Source organism: Sceloporus undulatus, chromosome 1 (assembly GCF_019175285.1).
Source record: "Sceloporus undulatus isolate JIND9_A2432 ecotype Alabama chromosome 1, SceUnd_v1.1, whole genome shotgun sequence".
Lineage (NCBI taxonomy): Eukaryota > Metazoa > Chordata > Lepidosauria > Squamata > Phrynosomatidae > Sceloporus > Sceloporus undulatus.
The window spans coordinates 375,290,915-375,308,155 of NC_056522.1; the positions used below are offsets into that span (position 1 = coordinate 375,290,915).

The 17,241-nt window shown below is 41.8% G+C and overlaps 1 protein-coding gene across 3 annotated transcripts in view; it reads right to left on the bottom strand.

Moving 5' to 3' along the window:
- Positions 1–17,241, bottom strand: part of CCDC198 (coiled-coil domain containing 198) — a 35,251-nt gene that overhangs the window by 17,019 nt on the left and 991 nt on the right. For 2 of the 3 annotated variants that reach the window (XM_042470689.1, XM_042470672.1), the window contains exons 2-4: positions 10,737–10,819; positions 5,335–5,415; positions 2,983–3,069 (exon numbers count right to left, since the gene is read on the bottom strand). In XM_042470689.1, the coding sequence (XP_042326623.1) occupies positions 2,983–3,069; positions 5,335–5,415; positions 10,737–10,819 (251 nt within the window). The remainder of the gene's footprint in view (positions 1–2,982; positions 3,070–5,334; positions 5,416–10,736; positions 10,820–17,241) is intronic. The other variant, XM_042470681.1, reaches the window with a different exon arrangement.

Consider the following 17,241-nt stretch of genomic DNA (forward strand, 5'->3'; position numbering starts at 1 on the left):
AAGTGGGAAAGTAATGAAATGCCAAACATAGAAATCTGGTTTATGAAATTATATGAATATATGGAAATAGATAAGATGATATGTATGATAAAGAAAAAAAATCACTAGAAGCATTTTAAAAAGGTTGGGAACCATTGCTTATCTTTTTAAAAGAAGAAAAAAGTGAATTTATGACTCTTGCTATAGAACAGATGAAACTGATTGAATAAACATGTGTAAATATAGCAGATTGAATATGTGCTAATAATTATGATTTGTGTACTACTTATAATATTTGATAAATTAGGATAATTTAAGAAATTATGTAAAATGTACAAGAATACGGTGCTAATTAAATATGAATTTAGTGAGAGAACAATATAAATTAGATGCTTCATGATGGACTAGAAGAGGTAAGGAAGTCAATGTCGTTCTGTTACTAATGTCGCGAATTACTGTTGAATGTTGTTTTTAATTGTTTTGAAATTAACAAAACTATTTTTAAAAAAGAAAGAAATCGGTTCACCTGGAGAGGTAAAGAGTGCGACAACCAGGTAGTTTCAGAATCCAGCTTAAATACCTTCTTGCAAGTGATTTATCACATAAAAAACTGCCAAAAATGTAACCTTCTAGATCAATGGTTCCCAAATTTTGATGTTTTGGACTTCAGCTCCCAGAACTCCTGACTATTGACCAAGTTGGCTGGGGCTTCTGGGAGTTGAAGTCCAAAACTCCTGGAGGACTAGAGTTTGGAAATCACTGCTCTAGATCAAACGACATCCTATTAGTTCAAAGCATACCCTTTTATCCTTGCCATATATTAACCTTCCTGGATTGTCCCAGGAATTGGCTTTCTTTGTTCTGACTTTGTCTATTGCAGGGGATGGCGAGTTTAATGGATGCAATGTCAAATTGCCAGGAACCTCAGAATTGCCTGCAATCCGAGATCAACCATTCAGATAATAAAGGAAATTGTTTGTTTCTCATCAGGACTTTCTTTTCTCATCTCTGTGTTAGTCCACATGGCCTGGAGGCAGGGAAGGAGAATCAAAGCTTTGCAGAATTCAAAAGACTATTTAGCTCTATGTGACTCTCTTATCTTCAAGAGTATTGGAAACAGGTTGAAGCTAGGAAATGTATTTATTTTTATTTCTATCACACGGGCAGCAGCAACCCTGACCACCGATCCCAAAGCCTCTGCAGTCTCAGGTCTCTCTTGCACATCATGGTACTTTGACAGCTGTTCATCTTGAAAGCATCTCAAAACTTCCACACTATTCCCCAAGATGGTCATCCTCGGCTGCTACCACACTGCAGAAATACAGCAGTTTGATGCCACTTTAACTGCCCTGGCTCAATGCTGTGGAATTCTGGCGTCTGTAGTTTTGTGAGATATTTAGCCTTAGCTTCTTCCCCCACCAAACTACAAATCCCATAGCATTGAGTTTAAAGTGGTGTCATATTCTTTTATTTCTGCAATGTGGCGGCAGACCTCATTGGGCAACTGTCTCTCATGATCTCTGTTGCTGATCCATGATGCTGACTGATGTCCAAAACACACTGCAGAAATAATCCAGTTAAAGCGGTCTTATTGGGGACTTATCTCCCCAATAAATGTATCCTAAAACCATCACATCATTAGCCCTTTGTTTGCCCCCAGTTTGGGAGAAAGGTAGGATATAAATCTAATATAAATAAATAAATAGGCTGACCATACCTACCATTTTTAATGGGACAGTACCATTTTTTTCATATTTCCAAACCATCCTGTTGTTTTAATATAAATGTCAATTTTGTCCCATTTTCAAGAAAATGCCCTGTTATGTTACAAAAATGGTTTGAAAATCCCTGTGGTTGTCAAAAACAGACAAAACCCAAAACCAAAATTATGTCATGCAGTGTAGATGTTTTATGATAAGGTGTTAAAACACCAAAATTTGATGTATAGGATTACTTCATTGGAGAAATATTCAAGGCACAAATGCGATGAAAAACAACCCCCCTCTACATCTACCTAAACTTTTGTATGATTTCTGTCACTGAAGAATAATTGTTAGCTCGATATGCTATGTAATAAAACTTTTATTATCGTCCTACTTTTTCATGAACACGGAATATTACATAATCCCATCCCATTTTTGCCATCCCAATGTCCTGTTTTTGTCTCAAGGAAATATGATCAGCCTATAAATAAATACCTGTAGACAAGACTATACCCTTCAGCTGTTTGCCTATATAACAGGAGAGCCTGTTATCACAGCTTCATGGTGGGGAGCAAGAAGAGGGCATAGAGGTACCAACAAGAGGACTAGAGCTAGACACTCCTCGGTGCCCTCTCCTCTCCACCAAGGAGACAAGAGCTAGGGTGGGAGGGTACAACTGTACCTGAAAAATGGAGGGTAGAATGTAAGAGAATCATAGACTCATAGAGTTGGAAGACACCTCCAAGGGCCATCCAGTCCAACCTCCTGCCATGCAGGAACACAGAACCAAAGCACCCCTGACAGACACCCATCCAGCCTTTGTTTAAAGACCTCCAAAGATGACACCCCTTCAAATATTTAAACAGGGCTATCATATCACTTCTTAACCATCTCTTCTCCAAGCTACAAATACCCAGTTCCATAACTTGCTCTTCGTAAGACTTTGTGATTCCCAGTCCCTCCACCATTTTGGTCTCTCTCCTCTGGACATGCTCCATCTTCACAATATCCTTTTTGAATTGTGGTACCCAGAACTGGACAGAATATTCCAGGTGAGGCCAGAACAAAGCCGAACAGAGTGGTACTATTACTTCCCTTGATCAAGAATACGTACCTTTTTTCACCTTCACTGAGTTTTACAGTCCCATGTCCTGCTCCACAATATCTTAATTATTAAAGCTGTAGAAACCCTGTCCCATATCCATCCTGACAATTCCTGTCCCTCATGTCTGATCCTAAGATGGCCCTGTATTTATCCCAGCCTTATCCCTCCCTCTCCTGTTATCTCTGAACCACTTACCTTTGCTTTGCATGTTGCTGACCCACTTTGCAGGCTTGAGTATTTGTCAGGAGGAACGTCTTTTGCCAGAATGAAAGGCTCCAGCTTCTGAAAAAGTCAAGAAGAGTCATATTGAAGAACATCTCTTTGGATTTCCCATGGAGATGAGTCAAGACATTTTGCTGCCGGAGGCAGAGCTCAACGTGCTGCTCCCCATGATTCCAGCATCCTGTACATACCATGAGTTGCAAGGGTAATACAGAGATGCTGCCTCAGAGTGATCAATCTTTTATGAGTTTTTGCCAAAATCTCACTCAAGATTTTGGTGAAATCTTGGAAGAAGTTGCAACATTTGCAGCTGTGTGGAAAATCTGGCCTCCAGATGGTGCTAGACTACAACCTCCAGCATTCTCCACTATTAGCTATGGTGAATAGGGCTGTTGGAAGTTGCAGTCTATCATCAGAGTCCTAGTGGAGCCTTTCCACTTTGTAAGTGGACTTAGGTCTGCAAGAAAATGAATTGTACAATATTATTAACGTCCGTATCCAGTACAAGGCTTCTGGTACATAGCAGAACCAGCAAAGTTGTTACCCAGGGTTTAGCCATCCACCCCTTCTCTGTTCCAAAAGCAAATTGGTATCAGAAATGGTATGTAAGTGCAAGGGTGACCTAGTGCAAGAAATTGCCTTGCTGTACAAGGAAATCCAGTAGGCTCAACATGGGGAAGCTCAAGAGCATCTAGACAGGATAGATCGATCAAGATCAGAATTTGCACAATCCCTGCAGTGATAGGCGTGATGGTGAGCGATAGACCTGGTGTTTACAAATGAACAGAAATTCAAGTGCAAAAGCCTCCAGGAGTGATACTCCTTTGTCCCAGGATATCTGCACTGATAGTCCATTCATTCTAAACTTTTCTGCTCACTTTTCCCACCTGGTAAGCCTTTCACATCCCAAAACCTGTCCTGCGATATGTTTTGCCTTATAAATATGCCTGCCCAGGCACCCTCAATTTGGTCTTGTTTGAGGTTAAACAAACACTCTGTCCATATCTCACCTGACTCCTCAGGATAATCTGGCCATGCAAAAATGATTGTAAGGCAGCTGCAGAGCCATTTTCCATCTTACAGTTTCCCCCATTGGAGCTACACATCTGGAATCAGTACTGTATCACCCTTTGCAAAGCCCTTTATGTTGCTATCTCCTACCACCTTTTAATATTGTTAATTCTTGAATGTTTGTGTGTGTGCTTTTGCATGAATGGTGAGCCCCTGATGTCTATAAATAAAACTTCATTTGGACCCTACATTTTGGAGTTCTGTTTCTCAGAACTGTTACACACAGGTTTGATCTCCACTTTAGTTGCATGAGCCCTCTCAGCTGCTTTCATTTGAGCTAATATAATTCTCCTATTGAATATTAAGTGTGGGTGCCCTCTTGGGAACCTTGCACAACATAGCACAACATAATACAACATTGCACAACATTGTCCAATTGGTGTGCAATGCACATTGCTGCACAAGGCACATCACAAACAGCATTGGTGCACATTGTGCACCAATGCACATCATGCACCAATGCATATTACATATTGATTGCACATCGGATGCTCTTGCTAGTGTCCTATTATTCAGCTTCACAATTCAGTAAAGGTTTTCTTGGTGCCTCTGCTACATAGCTAGATATATGTAAAGTTAAATAACATAACAGTTCATATAGGATTCTGGTGTACATATGTCCATATATTAGCATTTTAAAACAATGGGTACTGTGCTAAATATGGTCACTAGGTGGCAGCAAGTAACACTACAAAGCTAAGTGTTCTTCAAACAATGCTCACAATAATTTTCTTCTTTTTTTAACCCTCTAGGTACTGATTTCAGCTTCTTTCAGGCATAAATCTCTTTATTGCTGCTGGCGTTCATTATTTCTGACGCCTTTGCCTTTCCTCCCATAAGATCAAGTAAACATACATGGTTGTCCTCCTTCCCATTTTCAGCTACACAACAGCCCTGTGAGGTAGATGAGAATCATGGAAAAAGTGGCTGGCTCAAAGAAACTCAAAGTGTGTTTCATGGCTCAGAGAAGATTTGATCCTTCAAGGATCTGTTGAACTCTCTGACTGCTACACCAAGCAAGTTGACCTAAAAATGAACTTGTGACTGAGATAAACAGGTGTTTAGAAACCTGTGTTTCATGCAGGCCCCTCTATGAGGGATACAAGATGGGATGATACTCTTTGAAGACAAATCTAGGATTGTGATTATGTAGTGTGCAAAGTGGTCCATAGAAAAGCTCATGGAATGAGAAATGATCTTTCAGGCTCATGTACTATCTGCCTTTTGGCCATGGTAGGAATTAGGTGAACTTACTCTCACAAGGTAAGGATGGAGATAAGATTTATGATTATTTATTCCCGAGTTGAAAAATCGGCTTCTCAATACTGAGGAAAGCTGGTGGGGAAGAAAAACCAACAAGAATTTTACAGTTTGTTCCTGGTATTTGATATCCCAAAGTATCATGGAAAAATTAATCTGCAGAGCAAAACACACGGATTTTATGTTTGTGTGCTGAATCCTGCTTTCTGTTCAGAAAACAAAGAATTTGCACAGAAAACAGGGATTGGCAAAATAAAACAAAACCCACTCAAACCATATTTACCTCTTTCGCTAAAAAAAAACAAAACCCATCCTCCAGGGGTAGCCGTGTTGGCCATATAGAAAATCCCATAACATCCAAACAATGATATTTATATTGCACCAACCAAAATGCACAATGTACATGTTGCAAGCTTTTGAAGCTCCACTGGCTTCTTCATCAGGCAAGGAGTTAAAAACCATACAGGAGGGGGGGGGGGACCTGAAGATGTTAGGCATAAGACTGCATTTTGCTGTCTTTGTTCTCAGATGGTATGGAAGGATAACATCTGCTGTTCCTCTTCAAGAGATCTGCCTACAAACATGGCTGCTTGTCTTTGCTGCAAATAAGGAGATAGATGGATCCTTCTCAGCTCTTTTTCACAGGAGCAGCATCAGACAAGACTTGACCCCAAAGCTTTGGTTTCTCAAAGGAGAAAAAGGACAGCAAATGTGTTAGGCAACGGGCTGCTTGGAGACACAATACAAATGCTGAAAGGGGTTTTTCCCCTTTCTTTTCAGCACAATGGACAATTGGAAGGAATAATTTGAATGTAGAGTCAGTCAAGGGTTTGTTGCAAAGTAAGCATTTGTCTTGCTCAGCGTTCTATAAATATGTTGCAAGCCAACAAGGTATTTTAATGAAAAGTTCATCAGAAAAATACAGCTGAGTATGTGATAAGATACAGCACATGTTCTATAGCTGTAAATAAATCATATGGATTGAATTTATATTTATATAATTTTTTAGCTTTCATTTTGTAATGCCCTATTTTTTTCTTGATAACCCTACATTTTGCAGTGCCTTGTCCTACTTTGCAGTTAGGACATCAAAAGGTCCGTCGTTCCCACTATGAAAGCAGATCTTTTCATTATCCCCTTGTAATCACTTCTTTTTTGACATGGTTGCCATTTCCACTAGTTTGCACTGCTTCAAAATGCATGTCAATTATCTGTGCATCATCAGTGATGTAAGCAGCAGCCCAGGCAGCCTAGCTTGGAAACTATATATATGTATATGTATATGTATATGTATATATATGATAGAAGATTTGATTCATTGCTTTTGCAACTACTTGCCTCACTGACTGCAAGTAGTTGCAAAATCAATCAATCAAATCTTCTATCAATTTGATTTTTATTTTTAAAAAATCATGCGCCCATAGGTCACACCAGAAGCACAAAGGCAGTGCTGAGAAGTGCGGGGATGGTGGATCTACCAAAAACTGAGGGGGGATGATAAACATTAGTCCCTCCCCTCCAGAATGCTGAGGTTCAGATCTGTCATTCCCACTTGTTGAACACTCTTTGAAATTTATCCTTTTCAAAAGAACTGCTAGGAAACTAGGATCTGGAAAAAAAAACAGGGGTTTTTTGCATTTGCCTCGCTTTATCATGACAGAAATTGATCAAAGTAGGGTCTAAACCAGTTTCAAGTGGGAATGACAGTCATATAACCTGATCAGTGATTCGCTTTAAATCGTAGTGGGAACAGGCTGGGTCCAATCAAGAGGGGATCTTCCTGTAGTATATATAGAGTGGGGAAGTGGGGTTAGAAGCTTTGCTAGCAGTGTAACATCTTGAGTTATGCCAAAGGTGTAGCTGCAAGGGAGCAAAATGATGGCACTGCCCCACAAATTATTTTTCCCTCTCTCCCAAACTTTCTAGCATTGCAGAGAGTGAAAGCCATCCGCACCTGAAACTCTAATATTTGCTGTGTTTGCATTCCCTAGCGAACATTGGCTGCCTAAATTGTATTTCTAAATGCTGACATTTAAAATTACTGCAATGCTTAAAAAAAACTTGGCTGCTAAATGGAAATTTCATTGGGAGGAGCAGGATTCTTACTTGGCGGGCTATGCCTTCTTTCTCCCATCACTCCTGCTATAACACAGGGTTATGGGGTTATGCAGCTCTTTGGCTGGATGTCTTCTGGTCTAATTCATGATAGATAGACCTCAAGTCCTATTGTAAGGCACTCATTTGGGGGCCCTTTCACATTATGCAATTATAGCACTATGATTCCACTGTAACAGCCATGGTTCCATCCTATGAAACTGAGGGGTTATAGCCAGAAAGCTATAGTTCCTCCCTATACTGCAAATCCCTCAATTACAAAATGTATGACAAAACTAAGGCAAACCTATCACAGGGATTTCTTGGCAAGTTTCTTGAGGGGGGTTGCCATTGCCATCCTCTGAAGCTGAGAGAGTGTGACTTGCCCATGGTCACACAGTGGGCTTACATGTCCAAGCCAGGATTTGAACCCTGGTCTCCAGAGCTCAAACCGCTACACCATGCTGAGACAAACAACTCAACACCTATGCAACAAGCACTCATTTGACACATTTCATTTGACTTTGCAAACCTCTACCTTCCAACGTTTCTGAGATAAAAACTGGAAGGCATCTGGGCAAGCAATGGCAAACGTTATTAATGAGGCAGCTAGGAGAGGCCGCAGGAGGAGGCTTTTGGCTGAACTGACAGGGAAGTCCAAGTTTCTCACCCTCCTTTCTTCTCCCTTCTGCTGAATTAGGAGTTATCACACAGCCATTTTTGCCCAATCTGGGCACAGGACAGGATTGAGACTGAACAAAAACACAGACTTTGTCACAGGGCTGCCACAAGCCATCCCCCAGCTGCACTTAGCCAGCAGATTTGTGGGACAGAAAGCTTCATGGAGCCCTGTGACAAAGTCCACATTTTTGTGTGTGATAATACCCGTTTCCCCCATTCAGTCCCAATCCCATCCCATGCCTGGGCAAAAATGGCTGTGTGATAAACTCCTTAGTTGAGTGCAAACTCCTTTTGGACTTGGAACTCAGTTTGCAGCAACTGAAGCAAGCTGAGGACAATGGGGGACAGAAGGAGGAGGAGCAAAGAATGGGACACTGTAATAGCAGCTGAAAAATGGGAAGACAGAGGATTAATCAGGACTGTCCCTGCCAAATCAGGACAAACTGGAGGGTATGAAACCCTCTGTGTTAGTCTCTCTGCATGAAGCTAAACTGGAACCTGTTGAAGGAAGGTTAATTTTACAAAGAAAGGCCTGCCTCCCAGGCTGTCACGCTAACCAGCCTGCCAACAAGAGAATACCCATAGGAAGTCCGCCTTCAGGTATGGTTGTTACTGAACACATAAATACAGACATCACTGCTAACTCATTAATTATGTTGTCATTTGTAGCTGTAGGAATTTTCCCTGGGATTCTGAGTTGAAGATCTTACAAGGAGCATTTCTCAAGGTGCATTTTCAATCTTCCCGATGCCGAGATTTTCAAAAGCCCACAGAAGAACTAGGCCAAGCAAAAGGCATCAACAAGCCCAGCTATGAAAGCGTCTGGCAGAATCTCACATGAAAGCGGACACGCACCACACTATCTCAAAGAAAAGGCAGGGAGCCTGGGGTGGGATGGGGGGTGATGGAGACAACTCTTCAAAGGGATCTTGTCAAGTCAGGAAAACGGCAACACGGATCCCTCCAGGGAACAGATTCCCACCAGGCTCCATATTGGTTGATGATCTGCCTTGTAGGGACAGAATGTTGCAGAGATGCCTGCCTGTGAATGTCAGTCCCAGCAGATTGATGGTGGTTTAAGGAACAGATAGCACTGCTGTTGGGGTGGGGGAGTTAACTGTCAAGGAAGCCTCACTTTGGTTTCAGTGATGCAGCCGCAACAACATCATCAAGTTGGCTGAAGTCTGAATATTACAAATAGGGCTGTGGAGTGGGCAACGACTGAGAGGGGATGCTGAAAGCAGGAGGACAACTTGGCCAGGACAATTTGGCATAAATAGCCTGGAGAAGTGAAGATTAAAAGGTGACATGATTTGTTGTTGTTGTTGCTGCTGCTGCTGCTGCTGTTGTTAACCATCTTCAAGTCGATCTCAACTCATGGTGACCCTGTGGATGAGACATCTCCAAGCTCCCCTATCCTCCGCTGCTCTGCTTGGGTCCTGTAAATTCATGCCTGTGAGCTCCTTAAAAGAGTCTATCCATCTAGTATGTGGTCTTCCTCTCTTTCTACATGCCTCCACCTTTCCTAGCATGATTGTCTTTTCTAATGACTCATTCCTTCTCATGACATGACCAAAGTACAACAACCTCATCTTTATCAACTTGGCTTCCAGGGAAATTTCAGGCTTGATCTTTTCTTTGTTTGTCTTTTTGGCTGTCCCTGGTATCCTCAGCACACTTCTCCAGCAACACATCTCAAATGAATTGATTGTCCTCCTATCTGCCTTCCTTACTGTCCAGCTCTCACAACCGTACATGGTAATAGGGAAAACAATGGCTTGTACGATTCTAACTTTCATACTCAGTTGTATGTCTTGACATTTTTGGATTTTGTCCAGTTTTTCATAGCTGCCCTCCCCATTCCTAGTCTTCTGATTTCTTAACTGCAGTCCCCATTCTGATCAATGTTTGACCCAAGGTATGGGAACTCTTTTACTATTCCAGTTTCATCATTGTCTAGGTTAAAACTGCGTAGATCCTCTGTGGTCACTATTTTTGTTTTTTTTATGTTGAGCAGTAAGCCCGCCTTTGCACTTTCTTCTTTGAGCTTTCTTAGTAGTTGTTTCTGCTAGTGGTATGGTGACATAATAGTCATTTTTAAATATTTGAAGGGATGTCATATTGAGGATGGATCAAGCTTATTTTCTGCTTCTCCAAAGACTAGGACATGGAGCAATGGATTCAAGATATAGAAAAAGAGATTCCACCTAAACATCAGGAAGAACTTCCTAATGGTAAGCGCTGTTCAGCAGTGGAAGATGCTGCATTGGAGTGTGGTAGAGTATCCTTCTTTAGAAGTTTTTAAATAGGGGCTGAATGGGCATCTGTTGAGGATGCTTTCTATTTTTGATGTATTTTTACTGTTGTAACCCACCTGGATTTCTTGTGATTGGGCGGGCTATAAATAAATCATTTATTAGTAACATTAGTACATAAAATATTATTAAGGATTCTGTATGGGAGCTCGGGGCAAGGAGTGACACTATGAGTTACCGCACTGGGTGATGCCAACCCTAGTGATGCCACTTTTCTAAACCAGCCTCTTAGCTACTGATTGAACATCACAGGCTTTCACTGTTAAGGCAGAATCCTTAGTAATGGCTGCTAAGAAGATTCCTTACCTGAAGCCTTCGAGGAGGGTGTTGTTTGATGATGCTTGCTTCTCGTCCCTCCGTCGAAAGGTCACATGCAGCTGTCTGGGGCACTTGAAGGGGAGGAAGGGTACATCTTTTTAAAAGGAGTTGTACGGATATGCACATGCGCAACTGTTTCAGCCAGCTGTCATGAAATAGGGTGGAGCAACCCTTACTGTCCCTTTTGACTGATCAAAAGGAATTCATATATTTTTGTACGGTTTTTAAAATGATATTGCATAATTTTATATTGGAGAGCCCATGTGGTTAGTGGTTTGAGTGTTGAAGTCATGTAAGAAATGAGATTTTAAGGAGATAATGTGTTCCATTCCATTGTTGTTGTGTGCCTTCAAGTCATTTCTGACTTATGGCCACCCTGAGGCAAGCCGATCATTGGATTTTCTAGGCATGTTTCATCCAAAGTGACCAGATGTCCTAACTGCAAAGGAGGGCAAGGCATTGCAAGTTATAGACCCTTCAATAAAAATGTTGGGCATGACCAAATAAAAGCTAAAAACACCAGTATGAATGTAAATTTATGCTTCTTTGTCATGCTCAAAATGGAGAACATTTGGGACAGAAGGCTGAGATGTAGAGCATGTCCTGGAGAAGGAGGATGTCTAGTCACCCTGATTTCATCAGACGGAGGTTACCATTGCCATCCATTGTCCATACCATTAATTCATATTTTCTCCCACAATGGTTTTCCTTGGAGAGCGTTCAGTAATAATCACTGTTATTCTACATCGGCTGCAGAGTTACATCTGTGTAACTAAATAACATCTGTGTAACTAAATGGTATCCTGCTTCTATAACTGCAATACTGAATGACTGGCCACTGGCCGTAGATTACTGTAAAAACTTGTGGGAAAAGATCAGGAAGCAAGAATAATTAAATTAAAACAGATCCAAAACAATAGAATTCATGAATTTGTGATTAATGACTAGGGAGGCAATGGTGGAATCAAACTAATTTAATCAGAAGTGGATGATAATAAACGAACTAATGTCTTATAAAAATCAGATAAACAAGGGGAAGTACTAATGGAGCTATAAGATAGATAAAAGTGACAAATAGTCATTGCAATGAGCTTATAATAACTGGAGTGTGAAGAAGCAAAGTTTTGTATTTTTATGTTGTGTGTTTTTTAATGTTTATAAAAAATTTAAAAATACTGAATGCAAAGGGATCTTGTAGCAAGTCTATGAAAGCTCAGGGTGCCAGCTTCTTACTTGCAAGTAGGCTGCATCCGCACTTCAGAAACAATCCACACCGCTTTAACTACCATGGCCCCATCCTATGGAATCCTGGGAATTGTAGTACATTGTGGAACCAGAGCTACCTGACAGAGAAGGTGACAAACTACAACTCCCAGAATTTCATAGCATTGAGTCACGGTAGTTAGTGGTGTCAAACTGGATTATTTGTGCATTGTGGCTGCAGCCACAGTCTCAAAGGAGCTACAAGATCCCTTTGCATAGTGATTTTCCAGACTTGAACAATGTCTTTAAAATTCAAACTAAAGCCCAGAAGAGATACACTGCCACACTGACTAATTTAGCCACTAGTCACTACTAGACGCTTTTACAATTTAACTGCTTTGGCATAGTAATTAGCATGAAAACGGCTATGTAAAAATAGAAAAAAATGTGTGTGTGTTGTAGGAAGGAAATGTCATTTTCCAAATACCTGGCAGGATCAGCTTTGTATCATCTTTGCCAAAACCAGGTGTTTATGTAAGCACTCCTGCTGTCATAAAATGCTCAAGATGTGTTGCCAAAATGCCCAGGCCTCATTTGTATTCCTTGCAGCATCTTCCTCGCCTCTCAAAGTGGAGGTAAATTTCCTTTCCTGCTCAGAAGACTGTAAATTACTGCAAGGTGATCCAGGGAGAGTCATCTCCTGACCCTCTAAGCTAAATTAGTTATTTTTTAAAAAATTGAAGAAAATCTTGTTTTCTATTAAATCCCTAGAAGCACAACCATCAAGTAAATGCTTGGGAATGTTAAGAAATCTGCTGGATCAGCCTAGTGCCTGATCCAAAAGTGTGCGGGATCAGTCCAAAGGTTGAGCCAGTCCTGTCTCTCTCAGCGGCTGGCAATATGCCTCTGAGGAGATATGACAGCAGTAACCCCAAGGGTATAGCAATGAGCGACAAAATGAGGGCATTGCTGCCCCATAAGAATTCTGCTGTGCAAAATGAATTTTTCCTTCATGTGCCTTCAAGTCGCCTGTTGACTTATGGTGAGCCCATGAATTTTGTAGGGTTTTTTTAGGCATGGAATGCTCAGAGGTGGTTCTGACAGTTCCTTCCTCTGAAAAAGAGCCTGCATCACTTGGTATTCATTAGCAGTCTCCCATCCAAGAACTAACCAGAGCTGACCCTGCTTTGCTTCCAAGATCAGACAGGATCTGATGGTGCCCTAGAGTATTGACACCCTCTTTTCTTCATTTATTAAAACACTTATTTATAGCAAAAGTGTCTGGGAAGAGAGGAGAGAAAATAGAATTGTACAAAGATATAGGTTAGGGTTGCCATAAGTGAGAAAAGACTGGAAGGCACACAACAACAACAACAACAACAACAACATCAAAATAACTATGAGGCAGGGAGAGAAATGAGGGCATTGTTGCTCAAAAATGAAATCCACAGAGACTGAAAATATTTCACACTTCTTGTTGTTGTTGTTGTTGTTGTTAATTGCCCTCTAGTCAGCCTCAACTCATGGTGACCCTGTGGATGAGACATCTCCAAGGCTCCCTGTCCTCCACTACTCTGCTCATGTCCTCCAGACTCATGCCCATGAATGATGGTCACTATCCCACCAGTTCTTCACTGTGAGACTTGAACTCAGAATTCTCTCAAGTGTCTCCTGCACTATAGCTCTCTTTAGATGTCAGCCCTCTGGGTTTCAAATCTTCCCCCAGCTTGGCACCAACTATTCTTTAATAGCCACACACCCACTATCTAATGGGTCCCAAGCCTAAAAGACTTTTCTCAATGTTGGTAGCATTTTTAATGTGTTTCTGAAATCACTTCAGACAGCTTCTTGTTGAAACAATGTAAGAAATTTATTTGTAAGTCAGGCTGAATGTAATGTCTCTATTAGTGGATGGTGCCAAAATGGATATGGTGTATAAATACTTGATTAGTTACACAGTTTAACAGTTTCTTTAGCTTGTCTTTGTAAATTGTTTCCCTATAACTTTATATATGTTTCCTTACAGACTAAGGGCCCAAACGGACAGGTCAAAATAAAGCTGCTTCGGGTCACTTTGGAGGTATGCTGTTTATACAACACATGTATCTTAAGAGGCAAGAAGTTGCTCCAAAGCTGCACTCCAGACCTTAGGACTTGGCTTTGGTGCAGCTTCTGGCCTCTTAGGACACATGCATCATTTAAACAGCACACTTCCAAAGTGACCTAAGTTCTGATGGAATCTTTATTAAACTTTTGTATTTTATAACCCTTCTGGTTATCTGTGACTCCACTAGTCACCAAACACTATGGTGGGTTACAGACCGCCCATTTGGGGCGGGCTGTACCCGCCCCTTTCCCCGGTGTATCGGGGCCTCAGCTGCCAGAATGGCAGCTGCTGAGGCCCCGATCTGCCACTTTTCAGGCTGCGGGGAAGCAGCAAAAGGCCTCTTCCCCGCAGCCTGGAAAGGGGTGTCCTTGGGGCTTCAAGCCCCAAGGACACGCCGTGGCAGTGGGGAGGAGGAGAAAGGGGCCGCTTGGCCCCTTTCTTCCTTGCTTCACTGGGCGCAGCCGTCTGAAGGCTGCGCCCAGCGACACAAAGCGGCGTCGCAAACCAGGAAGGAGCTCCGAAACGGAGCTCCTTCCTGGTCCGCGCAAAGGGCACACTAAGCGCCCTGGTGCGGACCAACGATGTGCCGCCCCGTATAGAGGTGGCGCGGTCGTGACGTTGTCATGGCAGCCCCCATGTGGAAGGGAAGCCGCCATTTTGTACGGACTCAGTCCGTACTAGGGTTAGGGGGTGCAGAAGCACCGCACCTTCCTAACCCTAGTACGGACTGACTCCGTACTTTAATGGCGGTCTGTAACCTGCCTATGTCTCCCGCAGGACACTACAACAATATAATTAAGGACACTCTTCGCCCCTTTCTTGGGTACCTAAAACCCTTTCTCACTGCCCTCACAGCAGCCTAACCTAGCCTCAACATCTCTTCACCCCTCAGGGCACACTAAAACATCAACCTCTTTCAAATCTGCTTCTCCCTCTTATATACTCACTCCTGGGAGCAGTGCCCATCTTTTCCTAGCTTCACTAGTACCAAGTTTCTCTTCTGCCTGTTGTTTCCACAATGACCTCCCGAACTGAGTGCAGCCATCTTGTGTGCGGTCTTCCTCTCCTTCTTCTTCCCTCAACCTTCCCAAGCATTGTTTTACTAGTGAATCCTTCCTTCTTATGATGTGGTCAATGTACGACAGCCTCAATTTAGTCATATTGGCTTTTAAGGGTTTTTCCAGCTTGATCTGCTCAAGGATCCACTTGCTTTCTTTTTGACTGTTCACAGTATCCTCAGCATTCTTCTCTTCTGCTTTTCTGATGCACATTGGGTGCTTCTCTTGTGCACCTTCACTACCTAGCCAATGTTGGGATGTGCACTGGTGAGTGCTTCGATGTGCATAAGTGCACACTACACATCAGGCCATGGTGCATTGGTTAATCCACCAATCAGCAACAGACACTTGTACAGTATGTTATACAGTGTGCCCGCATCATATGCTGGGGAGCTATACACAGCTTTCAGAAAGGAAATGGTGTGTGTGCCTGTGTTGCATGCACTGCAGCATGTGCACAAGCCCAATTATTTTCAATGGGGTTCCAGCATACACAGATGTAGGTCAGTGAGCCAGCCTGGCATAGTGGTTCGAATATAGGACTTGGACTCTGGAGATCAGGGTTCAATTCCCTGCTTGGCTGTGGAAACCTGCTGTGTGACTATGGGTGAGTCACACACTCTCAGTCCCAGAAAAACCTGTGATAGGGTTGCCTTAGAGTCACCATAAGACAGACACAACTTGAAAGCACACAACAACAACAAGGTCCCAGTCAGGATGCCAACCTGATTTTAAAACTATAGAAATAAAAATATCAGAAGTACAATAAAAAGATCAAAAAGCACATTAAACCATTTATTTATACCAAATGGATTGGGGGTGAAAAGACAGAATTGTATTGGAGGAGAGCCAGCATGGCGTAGTGGTTGACTATGACTTTGGAGACCAGGGCTTGAATCCCTGTTCAACCGTGGAAACCCACTGGGTGACTTTGAGCAAGTCACACATTCTCAGCCTCATAACGGGGGGCAGAGGCAAACCCCCTCTGAACAAATCTGGACCAGAAAACCCCATGACAGATTCACCTAAGAGGCATCATAAGTCAGAAATTTTGAAGGTATCCAGAAACAAAAGCTATGGGGAGAATAAGGGTTTTGAGGAGAGGTGAGAAAGAAACAGTTGTTGTTGTTGTTGTTGTCCCCCATAAAAATTCACACACACACACACCCCTGAAAATTTCCTCCACTCCTCAGCCTTATAGGATTGCAGAGAATGAGGCACTGAACTCTTCTATTTGCTGTGTTTGCATTCCCTTGGTAACTTCTACCTCTTTTCTTTGGGTGACTCAAGTGCATTTCTAATGGCTCAACTTAACATCAGAATGTGAAGTTGAAGGCTTTCATGGCCAGCATCCATGGTTTTTTGTGGGGGTTTTTTGGACTATGTGGCCATGTTCTAGAAGATGGCCACATAGCCCAAAAAACCTACAAAAAAATATTAACATTAGAAATTTGGGGACTGGAGGGGACTTTCATTTGGGGGTCAGAATTCTTATTTGGGGGGGCAAGGCCCTTATTCTCTTTTCAGCAATGATTCTGGAATTGTTGAATTGTAGAATGTAAATTCATAACTTGAGCCCCGTCTTACAAGAAAGGAAAAAAATCAACTTTGACAATATCTATGAAGTTTTAAAAAAGAACGACTTTAAGAAAGTCATTTAAGAAAGAATGTGAAAGAAAAGCTTAGAAAATAATTCTGAGGCACCAAAAAGAAAAAGAAAAACCCTTGAAGTGCAACAAAACAACATTGCCACTGTAGAAACATCTTTGAAAAGTTTGTCAGCCTCTCAGATTCCGAATTCAGGACTCTGAAAAGTGTGACACACGTTGACAGCTGCACAACTATAACAACAGTGAACTAGGAAAGTACAGTAGCAATGGGGAGGATGCAGGAATTGCTCTTCAAAATAAGAAATCTATCCCCAAAATGGAAATTTCACTTCAGTTCCCAAGTTATTATCATTGTAGAGAGTGAAAGTATAATGATAATCAAAAGTACCGAGAACATTGCTATTTGCACCATTCATATTCCTTGGGGAAATCTGCCTGACTCTTTTCTTTGGGTGCTTACCACCATATTATTATTATTATTATTATTATTATTATTATTATTATTATTATTATTA